Here is a 24,869-nt window from a genome sequence, read left to right as displayed (position 1 = left end):
GCAAAACCAAAAATTCGGATGGTTTCTGTTTCTGATATAACATTGAAAGTTTTGATTGTCGAATTTTTGTAGTTAATTCAGTGCATTAGTTTTTTTTTTAAATAGGATGGACATAACATAATAAAACTCGTTGGAATAGTGGGAAATGGAGTAGGATAGGTTTGTATGTAGTTGAAGCGAATGTAATGCACTAATACATATTTAAAAAATGGAAAAGCCCTACAGGTATGGATGATTTTTAGAATTTCACTTGATCTACAAGCAGTCGGTCTTCTTTTTAGATACACTTACACTGTAAAAACTGAAGTGCTTAGTTAGCACGTATATGCAGTGCTTCTATAGTGACTGCACTACGAGTGTTGATTTTCTAGTTTAAATTTGAACTAGGAAATCAGCACTAGTAGGACAGTCGCTATACAAGCACTGTAAGTGCTAAATTAGCACTTCTTTTTCTTACAGTGTGGGCTAGACCAATATAGTCCATTATCGATTTGGTGTTATTGCAGTTTGGTCTATATTTCCTCTTTTATTTTGCATGAAATAATGAAAATACTTTTTGTGCATTAGAGATACCAACGTGTACACGTGTTTTTATTAAATAAATAAAATACCCCCCCCCCCCCGTACAATTGTTGTGATACAAGGATTTATGCCAGTGTATAGATAACAGAATATTGAGAGACGCAGATTACAAAGGTAATGAAGAACTTAAAGCTAAATGATAGTAGTTGCAGTAAAACACTAATTTCGTGAGAAAGTATGTAAAACCAAGGTTAAGTATGACCATATCATCATGGATCTAGATCTGGTACAGTTACATACAATGAACTTTGTGAAATCATAAAATCTAAGCTAAAATGCGATCACACTCAAGATCGCCAACACAGATAGGCACACGTGGGACAGTGTATTATTATTGCTGGAATAAAGAAACTGAAGTGACCGAATCCGCGCTTATTTTGCTTATTTCTTAGCAACTACACAATTTCTTCCAGAATCATTTTGGCACATGTTTTTCATTCACACAAACAGACACTTGGGTGGTTATTATATTAGATTCTGTAAAAAGTCATTTTGAGATCGTCACGAGAACTGGAATTTATCTTTAAAGCAATAATTGTACCGCAGGAGTAATTACCACAACATGTCAATGGTAATCCCTGAAATTCATATTTCTCCCGATTGTATGAATACAAATGCTTTGCGTAAAGCCCAGAGCGCAGGTGTGTATGAATAAACTGACTAAAAGCTTTTCTAATAATAATTTGTTTTGTAAAAGTAAATAACACCTTTGTACCAACCGAAAAGTAATGACGATGTTTCTTTAGGTTCTTGGCAAAAAAAAATAGTTTTGTCCTCAATATTGAATCTCAACATGCCACATAAAAATGATTGGGAAAAAGCGGTGGGGAAAATATGAATATATAGAAGTGTTGTCTTGAGGGAACAAACATCTGTCATGCTTTCTTTCACTTTCCAAAGGAAACCAAAATGTTTTCGGGTTCGAGAAATAGGCAAGAATGCTGAAATAATGATTCCTTGGTTTGAATCTGCAAATAATCCATAAAGTACGTTTCATTTTTTCCAAATTAAAATAATCAAGGCGGTTTATTTTTTTTCTTTCACATTGTGCATGGTTCTTTTTGACTCACTGTGTTTTGAATATCAGTAGGCCTATCTTGTTACCTCGCTGAAAGCCACTCTCTCCTCTTTCTTCTACTTCTACTTCGTCTGCTCTTCATCTTCTTTCTTTTTCTTACCTAGTACTTTCTTTATTGATTTGTTTCATTCTTTCCTTCCTTCATTCAGACTTTTTTTCTTTCGTTTTTTCTTCTTCTTCTCCTTCTTCCTCCTTCCCCTCTTTTCCCCTTCTTCATATTTATCTCCTTTTTTTTTCTTCTCCTTGTTCTTCTTTATCTTCTACTTTTTTTCTTTCTTTCCTTTCTCTCTCTCTCTTTCTTTCTTTCTTTTTCTTTCTTACTTGCTTCCTCTCTCTCTCTCTCTCCCTCCCTCCCGCCCTCACTTTCTTTCTTCCTTCCTTTCTTTCTTTTTCCTTTTTTTTTCTTCTTCTTCTTTTTCCTCTTCTGGCTTTCTCGATCCTCCCTCTTATTCTCCTTTTTCTCTCCCTTCTTCTTCTTCTTCCCCACCCCCATTTTCCCTCTCCTGCTCTGCTCTTTCGAATTAAAAAAAAATCACTTGATTCCGCAAACGCCCACTAATTGTGCACCAATCGTGCCTGTTGCACGTCGATGTATCACTAACAAGCCCGCAAGACATATACAGCGGTTCTTCATTGATCTGGCACGGGGCGAGCTCAGGTGGGGATGGCGAGCGTGATGTCGCTAAAATCGGCATCTGGTTGGCGATTTGTTTCAGATCGTTGTTAAGGTATTTTATTGAAAATGTCTTCTGACTGAATATCTCCAAATAAGGAGATAGATGTACGAAACAGGACATGAATATGTATCACTCCTACTTAATCATTCATATTCTCAGCTGAAGGAATGATCTCAGGACAAAAATGAATGGTGCACAGTTTCGAAAAAATTGTGCACCATTTCGCGATTCTTTGAGTGAGTGAATTGAGCGAGCACCGTTATCCTTTATCGTGAATGAAAGCGCCAAATCATACGTATATTTTCGGAGAACGTAAAAGTCATGCTGTTTACAAAAAAAGACAACGACTGTACGTAATAAAATACGATTTTGGGGTGGAGTGGTACTCTAACCAGTTGCGGATCATATTTTCATTTTCAATGTCAGTTTATTGATGGGGTGGCAATTGTTTTTCTCTATGCTGGTGACCTTTAACCTTTTCTTTGTGGTTTGCTTGGCAGAAAATTATTTTACACCAATGGGCTAATAATAATCCTGGATTACCCCCCCCCCCCCCATATAGCTCTGGAATAATCTTATTCATCTTTTTATGATAGGACGTTGGGTTTGCCCATTAATGAAGGGGGGTTCTTTTCTTTCTTTTTTTTTACTTTAAATATCCTGCAGATCAAAGTAAGACCTCTCTGCTACATACAGCTGCCATGATTATGAAGCAGGGTTATCATATACAGCTACATTGACTGTGTACGATGTCAAAATAAAGCCCCTGAACCTTGTTATTTCAAAGGTGTCAGCACGAATTTACAATCCAGTTCATTAACTGTGAAATCTATCGGACAACATAATGAAAAGAAATACCCGTAATACACAGTTAAAGAGTATCTTTAGAGAGATGACTTGCTCTTTACATCAACATTAAACGGTTAATTAGTTCTGTGAACATCGGGTCCTTGACAAAACGCACAAATCCTCTCAAAATAGACTTGTTATTGAAAATCAAATCACACTGAAAAGGACAGAATCCCCCACCCCCTTCCCAGCTCTAAAATAGAGAAATAATCCTTAGCATGCATGGATTTGCCTGTAGGTTGATTTTTTTGTGTGGATTTGTGTTGGGTAATCTATTATTATAAAGTTGTTAAACAGTCTTATTTGAATTTTGAGGCCATACGTTTTGTTGTTGACTTGCTTCAAAAAGGGGCCCCGGAAGCGGGTGAGGCTAAGGCCTAAACACACCCCCTTCCGCTCCACTCCCTCCTTACTTCTAAAATAGATCGGTTATTCCTGAAAAAATATATACTGCTAATATTGGTTAGTATTTTTATTTGTTTATCTCCATTCTTATTTTCTTTTATTCCACTAAATTACAGGGAGTGGTCGCAATTCTGCGACATTTCTCCAACCCACAGAAACACGCCGACTACACACCTTTCTCTGATATTATTTTATTTCTGTTCTCTCCCTCCGAAAACTTCCTCCCTTTGTCTCTATCATCACCACGTATTCGATGAAATATATCTATTATACCTATCTAAAGGCACTTGTTTTGATGTTAACCTGTCACCGCAGCGGCGATTCAATCCACACCACATTGAAATCCTAAACCTCTTTATCCATCGACCGAAACATTATTTTGGGATTGAGAAAGATATCATTTGGACAAATCGAATTGAAAGAATCGATATACAGAACCTCAAAAGATGCAAAGTCCGATATCAAATTCTCGTGTTCGATAGTACCTGCGTGCGCTCCAAACCACAGTTACCGCCGGAATGCTGGAAAATATATCTCACAAAAGCGTGTTTTTGCTTCAAATTATCCCCTCTTAAGCAAGATTCGTTACGGTAAGCAATCCTCCTTTTGGATTTGCCATTGACCCAAAAACTTCTTCATCCTTCATTTTTTTTTTTTGGGGGGGGGGAGAAAATGACAGTCGTTTATGTATATGCAAAGCGCTTAGACACGTCGTTTCGACGTACTAAGCACTATAAAAGTGGATTATTGTTACTACGATTATTGTTTATGTTTATTTGATTTTATTTCGTGCAATTATTTCCAACTATTGTTTTTGAAAGCTGCTTTAAAAGTTGAGAATGTCTAATTTCTTTCCGTTATTCTTAAGCTTTTGAGACGATGTTTTTTTCACAACTACGTTTTTTCACGCTTGCGCCGAGTAGTAGTTTTGGCGATTGTGTTTCTATTTCGAAATTATTTCCTTTTAATTTCACGGTATATGTAAACAGCTATAAGGTGAATACTTTCATGTCAAAGAAGTGATTATCTTGTAAACTATTCATAACGTAAGTGATCTGTACCCATACGAGAAATACATTACTTTTCATTTGAGGAGGCCTATTGACACTGTACAAAGGTACGAGAACAATGCCAGTCAATGATCAATGTAGGTTTATTACAGCATTTGATGCAAAAAATGCAGCAATCGATAAATTTACACGTTTTGAGCAAATCATATTAAAACCTCGATAAGATATTGGAAACCCGCAGCAGTAGTCATTTCATTTAAAAATGTAAAGGCAGTTTTCAATTCTATTCGAAACAAATTTAAAACCTCATTATATCATCTCCATGAGTCTAGACTCTTCACTTCATGTTTCGCTATCTCTCCAACATTGGGATTTCCCTAAAACTTGCTACACGCCGAAGATAAAGAATCACCGACTTCGTCAACTAACAAGAACAGACAAGAATATGAGGTCTATATAATGTGCTCTCTGAAATGAAATTTCACTATTATCCACTCTTCTAAAATCATTTACACTTTAATTGCACGTCCATCTGGTCCTTACTCCGACTGCCAAAAAATAATATTGAACGCCGAAAACTATCCTTCATTAAGCACATCGATTCCTCATAAAGCATATATGATTAATTTTGTATAACAACAATTCAAGAATTCTGAAACAAAAATGGTATACGATTGCACACGCACCAACAAACGATAGGAACAGAAAATGGTTTACACATTACAGTTTTCGCAAATCCAATCTCTATGAAATGCAGCCAGTCAGTAGGTTGATAATAAAACATGATTTACAGCTGAATAACAGTGCACAAACACCAAGCCATAAACATCATGAACACAGATTAATGACAAATAAGGGCAAATCGGAACTCTGCAAAAGACAAAATATCGCAACAAACGCCATACAGACAAACCACTATACGATATGCCGGCAATTGATTCTGTTCACATTTGAAATTGAGCTGGATTTTCATTTGCTACCAGACAGACAAATCTACACATCCATTAGTCATTGTCAGTATGCATAAGCTTTTAGTACTAATGGTCATTAAAAAAATAATAATTCAGAATAATTGCACACACCAATATTGTCTCTGGTCATGCTGGTGAGTCTCACAAATGCATATTACTTCTTTTGCCAACTCAATCCTAGTATGGCTCTTCCATTCAATGATGAGGGTGTAGAGACTCTGGATCGCAATCAATAATTCAGAAAATTATATGACGGTATCAATATTCCCATAGTTGATCCAAAACGGCAAGAAATTATGTTTATAAATCTACTTAATTGGAATACTTAATCATTTGAAATAAAACAAAAAATCGTCATACAGCTACATAGTCCGTTTACCAGTTTACGATTGCATCTTTGCATAGATTGTTGTGTCCATTATCGTAGACCGTTATTTTGCATAGAAGGGCATTTTTCCACAGCCAGAGGATTTAAATACTAATACAATAGGAAACGGCAATTGCCCATTGAGACGATGATCACCCTTTTTTTGTCTCAAGAGTCAAGAGGTCAAGTTCAAAAGTTCTTCTACTACCCTCTATAATGACTAAAATATATATATCCTAGATTTGTCACAGTCATCCACTTTAAGACCCTTTCAAGTGTCCTTGCTTTCCACGGTAACGTGAATTGTTTCTTCCGCAAGCCGAAAACTTCTCCTCAAGAACTTCTCTGCTCTCCTCTTCAAACTCGCACCCCAAAGAATGGCTGTGAACTCATGGATGGCTCAGTTTGTTTATTTTTTTTTTAAACAAGTGCACACCTAGTTACCAATAATGCATATAGCATTTCCATTTATATGAAAGCAGGATAAAAGAGCATTGTAGATTAAATGCATTGCTCACGGGCATAGGTGCCGCGGCTGGGGATCGAACTCCGGACGTTCCATGTATAGCCAGGCGCCTTAGACCACTCGGCCACGGCACCATTTGATATTCACCGCGATCCTTGTCCATTCCACTTTCACCAGAATGTCTTTCAATTAATCTTCAATGATTTAAGTGGTTCTATTCAGAAAACTCACATACGATCCTCTTTAAATCCACAGACGCAAGAATGTCTTTGAACGTCTCTTTGATGACTTGTTCAAATCCGCAGCACCAGAATGCCGCTCATTGTCAAGCCCGATTCTGTTCTTCCAAGCTTCCAGAGATCTGTAGGTAGCTTCGACTTTTCTTGAATGAGTTTGTATTTCATTTAAGGATTTTCTAAGAGCCCTTTTAAAAACTCAGAACTAGAATGTCTGTCTACCCATCTTTAACTACTTGGTCTGTTCAATTTAGGAACTTCAAATCCGACGCCACCAGAATAACTCTCAACCTCTCTCGATTGTCCACCCCGATCCTATTCTTCCAAGCTTCCAGTGCCCGGTAGGTGGCTTAGACTTTTCTTGAAAGACTTACTATGTCCATTTTAAGATTTTCTACGACCCCCTTCAAATACTCAGAACTAGAATGTTTTTCGACTTATCTTGAACGACTACGCTTGCTCAATTCAAGAACTTCTCCGCGATCCTCCTCAAATCCGACGCCACCAGAATATCCCTCAACCTCTCTCGATTGTCCACCCCGATCCTGTTCTTCCAAGCCTCCAGAGCCCTGTAGGTGGCTTCCTCGGAATCGCTGGCACAGCTCACCAATATGGAGTCCAGTTTGGCCTTCTCCAGACCGAGCTTGAGGCCTAAAGGAATGTAGTAGTTATGCGGTACCTCGCTAGCGATCTCGTGAATGACCTGGGATGGGACATCAGTTTGGTGGCCGACGTCCGCTGGTGGCAAAGGTTTGCTGTGGTGAAAAAATATGTTGGTATTAACTCGTTTGACATGATTAGGATTAGTCAAGAACCAAAAAAAGGTTTCAGTTTCTCTTAATATGTTTCACTTTATAACCTACGTGTACACCTAACAAGGGGAAAAGCACAATAAAATATCATAATGCAGTTAAATCATAATAATACAACGTAGGTCAAACATTATATTAATTATCAATAAGAACAAAACCTGAATAAAACTTCCCAAACTCCATTTCCTGGAGGCTTTTGTCGAAAGTACCGAACCGGAACAGCAGTTATGTTCCATATTTCGGACCTAACAAAAAATCGAAAATACGTAATTTCTTCAGGGTCAAGGACTAAACTGCTGTTTTTGAATCGCCAATTTTCGACAAAGCCTTCTTGGTTGTGCTTTGACATGAAGTGCATCTGGCAATGTATTTTCTATGTTCTTGATTCCGTCGTGTGTCTTGGAGCAAACACTCACTTATAGCCAGTATTTCTTGCATTGTTTTTACAAATGATGATCTACCGGTGCTTTTTACTTTTGCTAGATATAGGACAAACAAGGCATACCTTTGGCTAGAATACACATTCTCTGTGGACTGATATCGCGGTAGTGCGCTATGCTGATCTTGAGCTGTAAAATAATATATCCAAAGAAACAACCCAAAAGAAATATTACTGTTTCATTCAAAATATCGTTTTAGCATTTTAATTCCACGAAAAATAAATTATGACTATAGATAGCATTAAAGTCTAAAGACTTTTGATTTTGATTTGATTTGATTTATTTATTTACCAACAATATTCACATGTTTACAGAATATAAAACAAATTGCATAACAGTTACACAGTATAAAAATACAATGGTAAATGGGACCAGAAAATAGCACAAGTGCTAATCGAGCCTGGCCCCACAAGACTGCACGAAACATTCAAGAAAAACATTCCCGAACATTCTAAACATTTCAGAGCTTCATACCGCTGCTGGGCTGCTGAAGTAGGTCTATTGATATTAAGTAGTGACTAGTCTTATTCATTTTGTCCTTTAAATTTCTTTGTCTTCTTGTATGTTCATTTTCCTCTAGTATTCAAACAGACCTTTTTCCCAAGACAAATGTGAAGATGTGAAAAATTAAGAATAAAAGGTGGCCGAGAATACTTCCCTGGGGAACACCTGAATAATATCTTCTAGAAATTTATCTACAGTGACAAAAACCGACCTCCACTGTAATCAATCCCTTCGAATATTGCAGCTTCAAATATATTCCCATAATTATCCTAAATCTGAATTTGTGAGAATCAAGGAAATTTTATTATTTCCAAGGTATAAGCAGCCTTTAAAACTATTTTAGATGAGAAAAGAATTGAAGACAATCAGGTATTTAATACATACCATCGCCATTCATTACCAGTATAATTTCGTATCTGGTGGCTTTCCAAAATAACTAGGAAAAATACTAATACAATAAATTAGCGCAAGTGCAGAGATAATTTTGAATTACTTACCGCCGGAGGGAATATCTACATGACATATCATGTCAATTTTCTTGTTGCCAAAACAAAGCTCTATAGTGATGTCTTGTGCTCGTCCATTGCTGCAGTCGACCTGAAAGTCCACTGAATTGGACTTAAACTCAATCAGCTCACTTGCCGACAGCGATTTCACCTTTTCAAAAAAGAAGTTTATTTGATATTTTGTTAAGGGATAATTTGGGAGAGAGGATGAGAGAAAGAGGTGATGGAGAGGAAAAGAGGAGACCGATGTAGATAAAAAGATAATGTAAAAATAAAATACAGAGAACAAAATAGAGCAATGAAAATGTAAAAAAAAGTTAGAGTTTAAGAAATAGAGAAACAAGGAGACATGGAAGCAGGTAAATCATATAAATGTTCATGGGTGGGACAACGGTTTAATTTACTATAAGATGAAAAAGATAACAGAAGAAAGAATATACCTAAGAGAGGGGGGAAGAAAGAGTTCAAAGAGGATGACTGGTATACGAGATAATAGAAGAAGAGAGAAAAGGGGAACCAAAATACGGTAAAACCAATATATTTAGAAAAGAGGAGAAAGTAAAAGAAAGAAAAAAGAAAGAAAGAAAGAAAGAGGGAAAGAAAGAAAGAAGGAAAGAAAGAAAAAAATGAAGGAAGAGAGAGAGAAAAAAAGAAAAGATAGAAATGAAAATGTAAATAAGAGAACATTGGAGACACCTTTAAATATATCATAGTCATTATAAAAGACACTGAATCACAGTGTATTTGACATTTCTCCCAACGTTATATGGATTCATATCGCCCCAGGAGGTACAGGAGCGTCGAACGGTCAAATGGAATAATTCAGCCGTGCAACAGTTTGCCAATTTTTAGCGAAAAAATATGTAAAGACATATTCCATCTGCTGTCGACAACTCTAGAGAATCATGCTTGGGTAAGTCGGGATTTCAGGTATCTTTAAAGCAGGGGTGGATCAAGGATTTTCCAAAAGGAGGGGTCACATTTTAAAAAAGCTTGACAATAAAAAAGAAAAAAAAAGACATTTCGTCGACGAAAAAAAAATACACACACAAAGAAAGCCCTCTCTTTCAAAGGGGGGGGGCACATATTTACATTACAAATGTTAATTGCGCCCCTCAAAAGGGGTGGCGCGGGCCTGCTGTGCCCCCCCCCCCCCTGGATTCGCCAGTGCTTTAAGGGTAACGCTTCAGTCGCACCAACGAAACCGACTCCAAACCGACCGACGGTTTGTCATAGGAAATAACGTAACATCTTTGATCGGTCTTGAGCCGGTTTTGCGGGTGGGACTGTAGCAATAGCATATTGGAGGGCCTCCCTCTAGGGGATCGCTTTATGAAATGATATTTGCGGTTTTTTGTTAAAGATGTATCTTGTCAGGTCTTTTGTCCCGTCATACTCAAATACCCATTTCAGGTGAATGCGTAACGATTTCTACGTGGATGTGTCCTTAAAGGGGAATGAAACCTTTGGAACAAGTAGGCTTGAGTCGAAACAGAAAAATCAAAGAATAAGAACAAAGAAAGTTTGAGAAAAATAGGACAAACAATGAGAAAGTTATGAGCATTTCAATATTGCAATCACTAATGCTATGGAGATCCTGCCATTGGCAATGCGACAAGGATGTGTAAAATCACATGTGAACAACTTTCCTTTTGATGGACCAGAAAATACCCTCAAAATGTCTCTTTCTGCTTTTTATTATGGTGATACAAACTCTTTATCCATGATTTGTTCTTTAAAAATTTGTACTACATGCCCCCTATAGAAAGAACACGTTTTCTACTGATAGATGTGATAAAAGAAGCAATTTAAGTGAAATATATACTAAAGTAATGGGGAGAGTTGTTCACAAGTGACATCACACATCTTTGTCGCATTGCCAATTTGAGGATCTCCATAGCAATAGTGATCGCAATATTCAAATGCTCATAACTGTCTCATTATTTGTCTGATCTTTCTCAAACTTTCGTTGATCTGTTTTTTTTTCTTTCATAGAAAGATTTTATTCAAGATTAAACACGAAAGCAATTCAATTTACATAAAAACCATGAAGCGAACATGTTTACAACAGTACATGCGTACTATTATCTAATGATAAGACAAAATTATGATGTTTTTGACTGAGGACCCTTTCAATTTCACAATAGCGTTTCAATACGTTCTTAAAAGAACTAAAACACAACCGATTACCACAACGTGTCGAAAAAATAAATTATTTAGCATAAAGAATATAACGGTTTACAGTAGAGTATTGAGCGTCAGGGCAACCAAACAAAAATAAATTATTCAAAATAATACACGTTATTGTTCAAATAAGAAGGTTGGAAGTTTTGAATAAATTGTTGAGTTACAGGGCAGTCCCAAAACAGATATGAAATACTTTCAACAGAGGAAGAACAAAATGTACATAAATTAGATTCAGACAAGCCAATATCGTAAAGATGTTTGTTCACCCCCATTATCCGATTTAAAATTTCATATTGAAAGTAGCGGAGTTTTGTTGAAAGACAGCATTTAAAGGGAATCATATACAATCTGTTCCAATTATTAACCAGTTCATTTAAAATGGATGCCCATTTTGATTGCGAAGTAGGGGACTTCAAGATTTTATCAACAGAAATTCTATGGATAATCTTGCATACCTTAAAAACATTATTTAAAATATACAACAAATCTTCTTGAGTTGTTCTATACTCTCAACAAGATGTTGACTAAAATGTTTCCAATCATTGGGTATTGCAGAAATCAATGAATAATATTCAAGAAAATTACAATTAATTTTGTATTTTTGTAAAGAAAGCTGTATGTGAGAGAAAATTGTTTTGTTCATCCATTAAATGTTTAATACTGATGATCCCATTTTTAAGCCAAAGTTGTTTATATATAACTTTCCCATCTACTTTGATCAATGAGTTATTCCATAACACCTGATTCTTTATATTCAAATCAGATAAATTAGGAGAGAATGTTAAACAACTCCAAGTAATTCAAATTTCTCGAATGAATTGATTTTTTATTTGTAATATTTTGGGATCATCGTATTTTAAATTATCTGTTTCTTTGATATTTCTATTTTCACACAAGCTATCTTGTTCCAAAGGTTTCATTCTCCTTTAACCTATATTGACAAGTAATGTAGCCAAATACTTTGGGTATCAGTATATCGCGAATCTCTTCGCTTGATGTTTACCTATACCTGACTTTATTTTGGTAGTAGTCACTTTTCCTCATTTTTATTGAAGGTAGCTCATAATCAGACAATGTAGTGATCTTTCATAGAACCATTAATCAATCAAATCAAGAATGTCATGAATGTCATGAAAATTGAAATAATATTATATAAGATGAAAGTAGAGCATGATTATCGGCTATGGATATCTAAATGATTATAGGCACTTATTCTAAAATATGTCATTAGGCACCCCCCCCCCCCCAAAAAAAAAAAAATAACAATAATGATATGATATAGGATCGCCTTGAGCACCTAAGAAGGTGGATATGTGCGCAATATAAATACCCTATATTATTATGATAGCCCCGTTAGCCCGCGAGATAGGTAATAGATTTTTTACACAAAAAAAATTATCCTTGGAACATCAATCACAGACAAATCCTGAACTTACCTCCATGTACCCAACTGCGTGGCAGGTGAGTTGAATCTCTTGTGCGTCTTGTCCATTGAGATTGAATATGAAGTTCTTTCCTATGTGGGCTGGGATGACTGGATAGGGAGACTCATTCTCTATCTCCTCCATCATCATCTAATAGGATAGCCAAGGGAGGGGATGTAAATATACCATATCATGAAATAATCTGCACGTTTGTAAGAAATGCGCGTAGGTGCGTACTTAATTCATGCCGGCTGATGGCTATGTTGGAAGCCAAGGAAGTGAAATGCAGCTTATGTTGAAATCACAAGAGCGTGGGCGTGTGTGTGGAAGTTGAGGGTGTGACGTTGCGTTGATGCGCGTGTGGGAGTGTGTGCGTGAGGAAACGTGATAGAACGGGAAAGAGCTAGAATGAAAGAGAAACAAGGAGTGAAGAACCACTCGGTGACAAGGGAGGTGAAAGGGGGAGATAATTTATAATTTCCAAGCTTCATCAGCAAGTCTAAAACCAATCATTTCGTTCACTTCAATTATACAAAAAAGGAGAAAATGGGTTTCCAGTTTGCATATTAAAGGAATACAAACAAAAAGTGCGAATTGATATGTCAGGCAGTCGGTTGTTATTCACCGTTCTGTTATTTTCCATTGAACAACCCGATGAAGCCAATTATGTAACCACACAAACCATAATATATATCGCTGAAAATACGTCAATAAATCAATTTAATTAGTTTTTAAGTTTACAATTGTATATGTAGAACGGTATCAAGGTGCACTCCACTACTTGAAACCCGCTTCGCTTTAAAATGATCAAATTCCTAAACGTCAGAGTGAAATTCTGATGTTAACCTGTAGTATCGTTTGCAAGAGGTACTACTTTTTAGAGGCGTTCATTACACTCTTCTTCTTTACTTTTTCTTCCTCTTCTCCCACATCCGTCCTTCAACTTTACTTCTAACATGGTCGACCAGTCTTCTTCTACTTATAGTTTTCTCTCTAAGCTACTAACACAGACTGGTAAACCAACATCATCGGGTCCATAATCATCTTCATCATCATCAACATCTTCTCCGTCATCATCAAAATCACTTCCATCGTCAGCACAATCACTATCACCAACTTTATTATCTACAGGACCATCATTATCATAAAAATTTCCACCATCATTTCCCTTAGTGTCCCTTTCTTCATCATATGCCTATCGATCCCTATCCCATTCATTTCTTCATCATCATCATCATCATCATCATCATCATCATCATCATCATTATCATTAGTTTCACAATCACTTTTGCCATTATCAACCACCCACATCATAATTAATATCACCATCTATTGTTTCTTCAACATTATAACTCGACAATAACGATTACACATTGAGATATCAAGTTACATGTATGTCTAGCTCATACCATCATTCGTGACTAAGATAATAAGGGACACCCTTACCTTCTTCATTCCGTCTGTGAGGTCATAGATCAGGACGTTGATGATGGGTTTCTTCGTGGTCGGCATCCTCTTGGGAATGAAGGGACGACAGACGAGCTTCTTGTAAACCTCACTGCCCATCACTGTCAACGAGTACCGTCCAAGTCGCGTCACATCGAGGGTTAGCTCACCATTCTTTCCGATCAAGCATTTTGCTGATGAATTCAGAAGGAAGCTGTGCACCAGGTTACATGTGATTAAAAATTGATTAAACAATCATTTTGTCGATTGAAGTAGAATGAAATAATTTTGATGACGATTGAACTGTACATTGTCATTGGTGTTGTATTAGGGACTTTTCGCAAAGTGATGCGGAATTATTCCCACAACGCCCAAATTCCTTTGAACATGTTGAAAATGCAAACGAAGTCTTTGTCAACGGTTGGTGGATCGGATCATCAGTTTCGTCCGAATTTTCAGAGCTGAAAAAAAATCGCAAATGTGTTTTTTGTCCGGAGTTACGGACGAAACTACTTTCAATTCACCGACCCTCGACAAAACCTTGGGATTTGACTTGCATTTTCAAAGGACGTTGTGCGTTGTAGGATTCATCTCGCATCGTTGTGCGAAAAGGCCCTATTCAGTAACACGACGGAGGGCTTCGATACCGTGTAGTTTAACAATTATTGAATTCACCCACATATTTCCAGGTAAATGTGCATGGATTGGTAAAAGCGCCAGATGAAATATAAAAACAATGTATTAACAAGAAAGTTGTAAGATCACCTTCTTTCTCGTTTCCTCTACCACCGGGTCCACCTTGTCTATCGCTGTCACCCGCAAGTTCGTGGACGCGGACGTGAGTATCATTCGACCACGAGCTCAGACAATGCTGTAGATTGATCCGCGCAGGCTTTTCCAGTTCTAGCCCCGACGGCTCGGAGCAGATCATGGGCGAGATGCTGACTCCTCCCGCTGATGTTCCACTGGTGGGAGATTCGCGTGATAGTCCCACGCCTATCCATTTGCGTTGGCCCTTTGCGATGGCGCCAGGAGGGATGCTGAGAGAGAATCCGTATTTGTTGCTTTGTATCACACCGCCCTCTTCACCGATGTAGCTGGACTCAAAGGCTGGTGTATTTTGTGCCTCATCTGTTAATAAGTATCGTTCCTGAAGCTTTTAATTTTGTAATTTTCTCTTAAATTGTATTCCTTCAAAGTTTGCATTATCTGTATTTTGTACTTCAACTGTAATAAAGTTCACGTTACTTTCATCTAAGAATTAGGCCTTACATTAATATGCAGTTTTGCATGATTGCTGATCATGTTGATGATGACTACAACTGTATACTTTGCATTTAGTTGGCCATGTAGACCTAGATTAAGGGTGGGTGGGTGAGTAAGCGGTGTGTGTGTATGGATGCAGAGCGCATGTTACGTGTGTACTTTGCACGATTGCATGAAACATTTTGATGCAATTACCATCACACAAAACAAGAGAATAAGATATCATCAGGACATAATTATGGAGGGCTACAATTATTTCTTTTCTTAAATTCTGAATCTAAAAACGAATTAATGATAATGAAATAATATGTGGAAAATGAGAAATAGTTCACGGTTTAGATTCACTTAGGCACATAACTTCAACATGTTTAATGAAAAGATTTCATACCTGGTAGCCTTGAGGTCTGGTTCGAATCACGCTGAACATTATCTGGTTTGTTCCCTCCCTCAGCGGCATTTCGCATTTTTCTATAATGGACGGGGTCAAACGACACGAATACAATTAAACATGAGAACGATTCCATCGTTTGTGTTACTGCTTTTGAACTTTAAAGCTCCAAAGCATATAGTGGAGAAAGTACACCTATGCGATTCTTTCATTTTTCATATCTCGGTGAAGATTGACAAACGTAAGGTCAGGGAGTTGCAAAGCCCCAGTGGCCCGTTTCATTAAACTCGTTTAAAAAACCAGTTTGCGATTATACAGTTAAAACTTACTGAAATCATTTAATTTGAATATGTCTTTTCTGCTAGCAGGACTCGTTTAAAAAACCAGTTTGCGATTATACAGTTAAAAATTACTGAAATCATTTAATTTGAATATGTCTTTTCATTGCAGCTTTCCTGCAGTCCCCATTGTTTGTCTGTCATGTCCTTTGGTGGCTGCGATGATTTGGAATGGAAATCTGCTTGCAGGATTCCATCGGGGAAAAGACGTGGCTTTGACTTTGAAAAAGGTGCCGTATTTAACTTGATCAAATTTGGTTCATATTTTGGGGGGTTCTCCCCCCCCCCCCTCCTACAAAAAAAAATTAAATCAAACGATATTTTATTTGTTGGCACTTCCCATTAAATACAACTCAGATCTAAATTGAAATATGAAATGACACACGGGTTCTTTCAACAGACTGGATCATCATAGAGAGTGGTATACGAACCCTTTTAAGGAATCCCTCCCTGTAAGCAATATAGATGGCATTTCGGGTTTATCCTGTGACGTTGTTACATTCTGTATGTTCTGCCGGACCGGTTTGGGTGACGAAGGGTTCGGTTTTCGGTTCTCTGCTGTATTTGGTTTGTCCCTTCTCGATTCGGTCTTCTCAGACGCAATGGTAGTTTCTCCCGCTAACTTGCTGTAATGGAATGATTACAGAGATGATCGAATTATGTTACTACTGATATGAAAATTGGTTTCTAATCGGATATTGCAAGGGAAGAGAGAAACGTGACTTTTGTATACAATTCTATCCAGATCTCCAATAAAACAACTAGAAATAAAATTGTGTCTAGCTATAAGCCTGTACACAGTGCTATTCTCGAGTTGAGTAAGAACTTAAACAATATCGAAATCTACACTATTGTGTATTTGTCTAATTTCTCATATCATCCATACCTCTTTTCTTTTTCAGCTGACTTCGGGTCGTTTGAATCGAGGAGTACCGGTCCAAAGTCCAACGTCTTCTGTTTTACAGTCGGAGTATTTGGGGCGGATTCGGCAGACTCGTCATCATCTTTGTCCCTGTTGATGGAATTAAAACGGCATAACTGAAATCAACTTGGAACTAGTAGCTAGATGCAGTAAATAGTGTTGGTCTAATTGGGTCTTTAGAGACCTGTGATAATCAGATACGAATATTTACGACATTTCAACGCCACCATCCTTACGAAATGACACAGGGCTCATACCTTGGCCCTCTACTAAATTTGTAATTTCCCCAGTTGTCTCGTGAACAACTCTGTTCGATGGTGACCTTAGGAGTCTCGATGCTGTCTTCATGGTAAATGAATGAAGGGGAATTATAGAGCATCGAAATTGAATTATCAATTCAAATTCATAACATTATAGGCCTACATAATTAATGCAGTTGAGATGTAAAAGCATAGACTATGGAGGGGATATTGCATTTGTTCGTTTGTTTTTTCTACGTTAATAAACATCGTCTTTGTGCAATTCATACCAGATGATCAAATGATTTGAGTATGCGTGGTCGAAAGCATAGACCAAACCTTTTTACAGAATCCTTGTATTCAATATCAACTTAACCTGTTGACTACTAAATTATGCGATTCCCATATGCTTTGTACAGGGAAAAACTGGTTCCAGTATGCAATGGCTTACAGTCTTATGGTGAAGCAAAGGTGTGTGAGATTAAAGGCTCCGTATTTTGATAGAGTACAATTGATAAAAGAATTTATTCCAAACATACTTTTCAGTCTGGGCGTCTTCTGATTTTTCCTTCTCGGTACTGGGCTTCGGGACTGAAGGAGGCGGCAGCTGCCTCTCTGCGTAGAATTTCTTTTTTGTCGGGCTCTTAAGTTCGCTTTCTTTAGCTGGTCCTTTCCTGTGAAAAAAACCCGAAAGTCTATATTAGTAGTGTCCGAAACAGCAGAAACATAAGAAGATATTTGGAAAAATAATATTTTTTATCAACAATGTGTCAGTCTATCTTTAAATTATAGATGCTCGTATTTTTTTCATTTGCGGTCCATTGCGACCATTTCGTCACATTTACCAAGCTGTGCCTCCTCAAGATATTTTATCATTGAGCTACAGGAAGTAGTTTTAGTATAGTCCTGGTAGTATAGAAGAAGTAGTAGGGGATATAGTACCAAAATATAAAGATGGTATACAAATAATGATAGAAATTATAGAAGACCAAATGAATCTTTGAACGCCAATACTAGAGCTATGTAGATTCCCTGGTTTTCATGGTATTAGGGACGGGAGGACGCCCTCAAACGGCATGTCAAATATAGGAATAAAATAAAGAATTCGGAATAGCAAGAATGGAAATTGATAAGTATAGTAGAAATATTACACACAGGTAGTGCTTACCGATGACCAAACGAGCATTTGAAAGTGAAGATGGTGGATCCCATTTGAATGACCAGATAACCCGGTCCTTGTGATGTATACACCGCCCTTAAACTCAAGATGGATGTGGAGTGGGTGATCTTTGTTCTGTGAAGTTCTTGGTATTTGTCATCCAGGACGTGGATTTCAAGAACCTGGATAAAACAGACCGATTGATTTGAAGAGTATGCTTTCATTTTCATTTATATTGAAAGCTAAAAATATCAGCCATTTAAAACAACTAATGTTTGCTCCATGTTTGTTTTAAGCTGTACAAAACAGAAAGCTGGCGTCTTTTTTTCGTACGACTTTGATAATTTCGTCAATAGTTTGAACTTTAGTGATGATATTAACATGTTTGATTGGTGCAAGTGTTCGTCATATTTGTTGGTGCTTGTAATAATGATAAGTAGAGGTGCCGTGGTCAAATGACCTAAGACGCCTTAGACGTGAAAGTTAGGAGTTCGATCTCTGGCGCGGCATTACGAGATAAACCCAAAGCAAGGAATTTGATTTATCGCTCTTTATCGTACATCAATTGAAAGAAGATGCTAGCATGTATAGGTGTTATTGACCAATGTATGCGTGTGCAAAGAATGGTTAGTGGGATGGTGAAACTGAGAATCGTGAATTCATATTACTATTATACCGACCAGGGGTATCCCCTTTCTGCTTTCCCTGAAATGAGATTATCAAACTCTTTATCGTACATCAATTGAATGAAGATGCTAGCATGTATAGGTGTTATTGAACCAATGTATGCGTGTGCAAAAAATGGTTAGTGGGATTGTGAAACTGACAATGACTGAGAATCGTGAATTTATATTACTATTATACCGACCAGGGGTATCCCCTTTCTGCTTTCCCTGAAATGAGATTATCAAACAATATATTTTGTTCAGAATAGAAAAGTAATGAGATACATAGGGGATAGTGTCGGTCATAAAAGGAAAATAAAAAAAGAATGCGTTGGAGTACCACACCACTACTTCAATCAGTAATCGATCAAGATTTGAAAGATCCAATTCTCATTGAAATATTTTTGGTGTTGGATTATGATATTTATTTTGTGTCTCCATAACACTTTCTGACATGGTGTAGGGCATTGACTCGAATGGCACTGGACTTTCTCAATATCAAATAAATATAATATAATAAATATTAAAAAAACGATTTTCATCTTCTCCCAAATCAAACAAATTTCCAAAGACATCTGTTGGTGCAAAGTTCGAATTACCTTGGATGTAACTCCCTTGACGAACATGACGTAGAGCTCGTCGTTGCCGCCTTTCACACACATGTTGACAAGGGTCCGACCGTAGGCGATGACCTCGGTGATGTCCACTCGGGGATAGTGCGCGTAGTCGACGGCCTGGATCTTCTCCTTTAACCTATAGAAATATAAAACCAAAGTCATCTCTTTGTGTTCAGACGCAATTGACAAAGTGGTAGATACTGCCTGAGGCAACCTTACCTGCTGCAATCGTTGAAACTTAGATCCTCAAATTTGTGAGATATGAAAGCCATTTTTTCATACTGGTTGGGGATGAATAGATTATTATTGTTTAGCGGGGCACGTGTGTATTCACAATCATAGATATTAATGAATTCAGATTCTGAGTTTATTCAAGGTTTATGAAAAGAAATGACTGTCCCTTGAGCTATTGTGTTTCTCTCCATGGACGCAACAGTAATCTAGTTTAAACTGTTAGAACTCAAACACCGTTTATCATAACTGAAATTGTTCTCTCTATATTGGAAATTGAATCAAGCTGAACGAGTGAAATAGGTGGGAAATCTGCCGAAATGAATATAAAACACATTCAAATGTGTGATTTGCTCAATGGAAAAGGAATTCTCATAATTAAGTTGGGATATAATTATTATGGCAGCTCTCTACCACGGAGCTAGGGAAATGTCTTCTTCATATGCACCTCCACCAATTTAAAAGTTATTGATATATTGCAAAGCTCTACATTGATTATCATGACTGACTTGTTTCCCTTTCATTATGCCCATTTATCATCGCTGAAATGGCTAATTGTTAAACCAAATGGATCGAACTTTGACTTACCTCACAAGAACTAGCCCGGTCCGAATGGGAATAATTCCGGTAATCTTCTGGTCAATGGTCAGCGACATGACGGCATCTCCAGAATTGTAATCCACAACATGTATCAGGTTATTGTAACGCTGCGATTCCGCAACAAGGATCTTGTCCGTTATAACCGCAATGGCGTTGATGTTCTCCACGGTCTTGACCCGACCCTTCTTTTGGACGTCTATCAGTCGAATATGATGCCCACGTGTGTCGTAAACGCTCAGTTTCTTCCCTGAGACGACACCAACGATTTGATCCGACCCAAGGAGCTTGCACTTCTCCAGAAGAACATCCGAAGGTATCTTGATGGGGTTCCACTGCATGCCTTTGACGACGTTGATCTTGCCGTAGGCTTGGCTGCCGTCATCGTTGGTCTGTCGGGTCAAGATGGTCGTTCTGTTGAGCTCGCACATGAGATCGCCCTGGTCATAGATCTCGTTGACCTTCTTCAACCCGTGTTCGACTGCCTTGGCCATCTCGGAATCGTGTTGCCCGTGGTCCTCAAGAGCACTCGTTCAGGCTACACCTCGTTAATGCTGGAGACAGTAAAAATTGCATGCATTATTACAAATAAAGTAACTGCGGATGTTGAGGTGTGAAAGATCTTATCAGATTTCATACAGATCAAATTCTGATAGCAGAAAAGGCACCTGCTTTGATTAGTTTATTCATTTTCTAGATTCTATTCAACATAATTCACGTCAAGACCTCAGTAGTCCTACATGGTTCTAACTACTAAGCGATATGTAGCAAATGATTGTGACTGCTCGAATCGTCGTTTTTAGAATTAAGTTATTCGGTTTGTTAATAGTCAACTTTTTTAAATACGTAAAAAGTCCTCGCCATATCCAGCCATGAATACAAAACCATTTATATGAAGTCAACAAAGGGAGTAAGTAATTATGGCATTGTATTCTAAATGTCTAAATGATAAGAGTTCATAATTCGTGCATATATCGCCATATCAAAAACCAAGAACCTTCATACCCGTATCAATGATATTATGTTTTAAAAATGCTGGATCGAAATTCAGAATATTAACAATTCTGTACTCCTTCATCAACCAATTTTTTTCATCACGGTTTTTCAATTTTGATTTCCTACGATTTGCCCCTGGAATAAGGGAACAATGTTAAACATTTCTAATATACTGTAAGACAAAGTGCACATATATAGATGGAATTGATCCTATTCTATTCAAATTGCCATACCAACACTTCAAATTCTCACCAACGCAGAATTATTATCATGATTACACAATTGAATCGGGACTTGTACTGTGACGATTATTATTATTATTATTATTATTATTATGTATATTTATATACTGCGCTTTTCCCAGAATGGCCCAAAGCGCTTACAAGAAGAAAAGGAGATTATTACAACTATACAAATGAAAACGTACAATCCTAAAAATCTGGATTGGAAAAGAGAAAGGTTTTAAGTCCCTTTTTAAATGAAGCAACAGATGGTGATTGTCTAAGAGTAAAAGGTAAGCGATTCCAATATTTTGAAGCGGTTATGGTAAAAGTCCTATCTCCAGCCAGTTTCTTAGTGATTTTATATGTGAGACGGAATGGGTCACTGGAGGCTCGTACATTCCTGCGAGGGGTGTATAGGGTCAAACAATCACGCAGATATAAAGGTGCCTGCTTATTGAGAGACTTAAAAACTAACAAAAGTAACTTAAAAACTATACGAAGTCGTATGGGAAGCCAGTGTAACGATTCAAGGAGTGGTTTAGAGAAGTGAAATCTTGTTACTTGATAAATTATTCGAGCTGCCCAATTTTGAAGCCTTTGAATGCGATCTACTTGAGTAACGGGAATGTTAGAGAGAAGACCATTGCAGTAATCTAAACGGGACAGAACTAGAGAACGAATTGCATTGTTACAGGCAGATTGAGTAATATATCTTCTAATTCGAGAAATATTCCTTAAATGAAAAGTTACAGTAGTGCATATTTGAGAAACACGGTCCACCATTGACATTTCTCTATCAAAAATTACACCAAGATTTTTAACAGTAACTGAAGGGCTTATGGATATATCGCCGACTGTTAACTTCAGATCTGGCAGATTGCGTAGACTGTGTGGAGAGGCCGCTATGAAGAATTCTGTTTTTGAGTCATTTAACTTTAATTTATTAACTGTCATCCAGTTTCTAATATCTGAAATACAGTTCTGAAGTCGAAACAGAGCGACTACTAAATCTACTGGGATTTTCGGATTAAATGAAATATACAATTGGGTGTCATCGGCATAAAGATGGTAGTTGATACAATGATGTGTAATAATATTACCAACTGGTAGGGTGTATATAGAATACCCGATAGGGCCTACTACCGAACCTTGCGGAAGACCAAAATCAAGGTTATGGGTTTAGATAGTTTACCAGTAATGTTAACTCTGGAAGACCATCCTGTGAGGTACGACTCAAACCATGACAGAGCTGTAGATCTCACACCTATTCTGCTATAAAGAATATAGGACACTATATTCCTTCTACACGCCACTCATTTCCATATAATAGTTTAGAGGAGTGGATAAATAATGTATAATGATAAATCCAAAACTTTATAAACTTACCGCAGAGCTAAAAAGTCAGATTGGGTTTCTCCATTGCATTCATGTCTTCATGGCGTTTACCCTTCCTGTAACGTGTCGCAATAACAAATCAGTCATAACACACCAACAGGGAGAAGAACATGTTGCAATATTGCCCCCTTTTAGACGATGACTAAATGTCTTTTGTTCAAGAACGGTTGAAAAGACAGGGCATTGATCCATAACATAATCGATAATTTTATAGACTTCTCCATTCAACGCGGGACACTTTGTCTATTATTTGTGTTCAAAGAACCCCAGATAGTTTCTCATTGTTTACTTTTGAAATATTGGTAAACAGGGCGAGCCCCTTCTTTCAGGGCTAGGTGGCTCGGCTGGCGGAGAGCCACGTCGTGAATGAGAAGTTTCGGGTTCGAACCCCAGCCGAGCCATAAAAGAGCTAACACATGCCGGAGTAGTCAATTGGAATCACATGGGCCTCCTTGAAGCTCACTAAGTTGGCCTTTTTGTGGCGCATTAAGAGTATAGCCTTTTTTATTCTTGCTAGATATCAATCATTGAATTGGCTAATGGAGAATTTTGATAATCCTACCTTAAATACAATTGCTAGTAGAAAAGAAGCTAAGTTTTCTAACAGTGGTAAACCAGATCTATAGGGAGATTATCAAAGTAGCTTTGCACGTTTAATGTGTAGAAAATTACTGAAAATTCGTGATATGTAATACATTTTTATCATATTCCGAGGTTAAAGCTTAACATAGAAAACCATTTGGATAAACTCCAACGAGGTACTGACTAATAGCTATTGTGTTTGAATACCATCTACCATTTCTGCTGTAAAACTGATATGGACCCCTACGAAGAACAACATCATCCAACGAACGAGTGGTATAAATATTAGCAAAGCAGAATGGGACAATTACTATTAAACGAACATTTTTGGCCTTGACATCCCATCATAAGTAATTCAATGCCCCCAAAATAAACTTACTTAATCAACATATCGACAGTAACTATACAGACTTGTCGAAGTTTTAGACAACACCCTAAAAACAATTCAAAGAACTTTTCCAGATAACCATGGTATCAACTGGCTATTCATTCGGTCAATGACATCGCGATATGCCTGGATGAGCTTACTATAACACTTTGAAGTAGCCGCAGTATGCAAACGAGCGATATGAGTAGGTGAATGAAACCGAGGGCGAGTCACAGTGGTGGAATATGAAGACTGGACGGGGGGTTAAGAGATGAAGATGTGGGATTTGATCGTTCATATATAAGCCTATTGATAATGTTGAAAGTATTTTCTCTCATTTTAAAAGCCTAAACTTAAAACCCAAGACGTTTAATCGTTGTTTTTTATAACAAATTTCGTCTTTATTAAATATATATATGCAAACGCACGGGAGAGGAATTGTTTAATCTTGGGTACGAAAGGAGATAACGAAATCTAAACATTCAAAAGAAGGAGATGATGAAGAAGAAGGACAACAAGAAGATGAAGAAGAAGAACGACAACAACAACAAGGATAAAAAGAAGAAGAACAAGGATAAAAAGAAGAACACGGATAAGAAGAAGAACATGTAGAGGAAGAAGAAGAAAAAGGAGGAGGAGAAGAAGAAGAAGTAAAAGGAAAATTAGAAGAAGAAGAGAAGAAAACTAATGCTCTGTACCAAAATGAGGAAGATATTTTGTTGTGAAACAGTACTCCTTAATTAAGGTACATGATATCTGATAATACGCGACCTTGTGATTTATACCGCCTCGGGTTCCAAGCCACTATCGCTATATGATCCAGAGTGGGGCGCATACTACACATAGTTATATTCCCATTTCTTACAGTTATTGATCTGCATGTTGTTTTGATACTTACGTTATTAAACTACATAATTTCTTAA

At 37.3% G+C, this 24,869-nt stretch overlaps 1 protein-coding gene across 1 annotated transcript; it reads right to left on the bottom strand.

Annotated features, from left to right (window-relative positions):
* Positions 1-6,468: 6,468 nt before the first annotated feature.
* On the bottom strand, positions 6,469-23,152 carry LOC121429753. Its single transcript, XM_041626957.1, has 14 exons — positions 22,989-23,152; positions 20,374-20,936; positions 19,537-19,690; positions 18,282-18,454; positions 17,653-17,787; positions 16,839-16,964; positions 16,384-16,578; positions 15,615-15,694; positions 14,726-15,091; positions 13,961-14,154; positions 12,527-12,664; positions 8,895-9,054; positions 7,959-8,022; positions 6,469-7,396 (listed from the first exon to the last, which is right to left on the bottom strand). Exons 2-14 carry the CDS (start codon positions 20,874-20,876, stop codon positions 7,102-7,104), a joined length of 2,583 nt encoding a protein of 860 aa, XP_041482891.1. The 5' UTR covers positions 20,877-20,936; positions 22,989-23,152; the 3' UTR covers positions 6,469-7,101.
* Positions 23,153-24,869: the final 1,717 nt, after the last annotated feature.

The sequence above is a fragment of the Lytechinus variegatus genome, chromosome 16 (genome assembly GCF_018143015.1).
Source record: "Lytechinus variegatus isolate NC3 chromosome 16, Lvar_3.0, whole genome shotgun sequence".
NCBI lineage: Eukaryota > Metazoa > Echinodermata > Echinoidea > Temnopleuroida > Toxopneustidae > Lytechinus > Lytechinus variegatus.
Note: the sequence above shows the minus strand (reverse complement) of the source record. Positions and strands in the feature narration are given on the sequence as shown.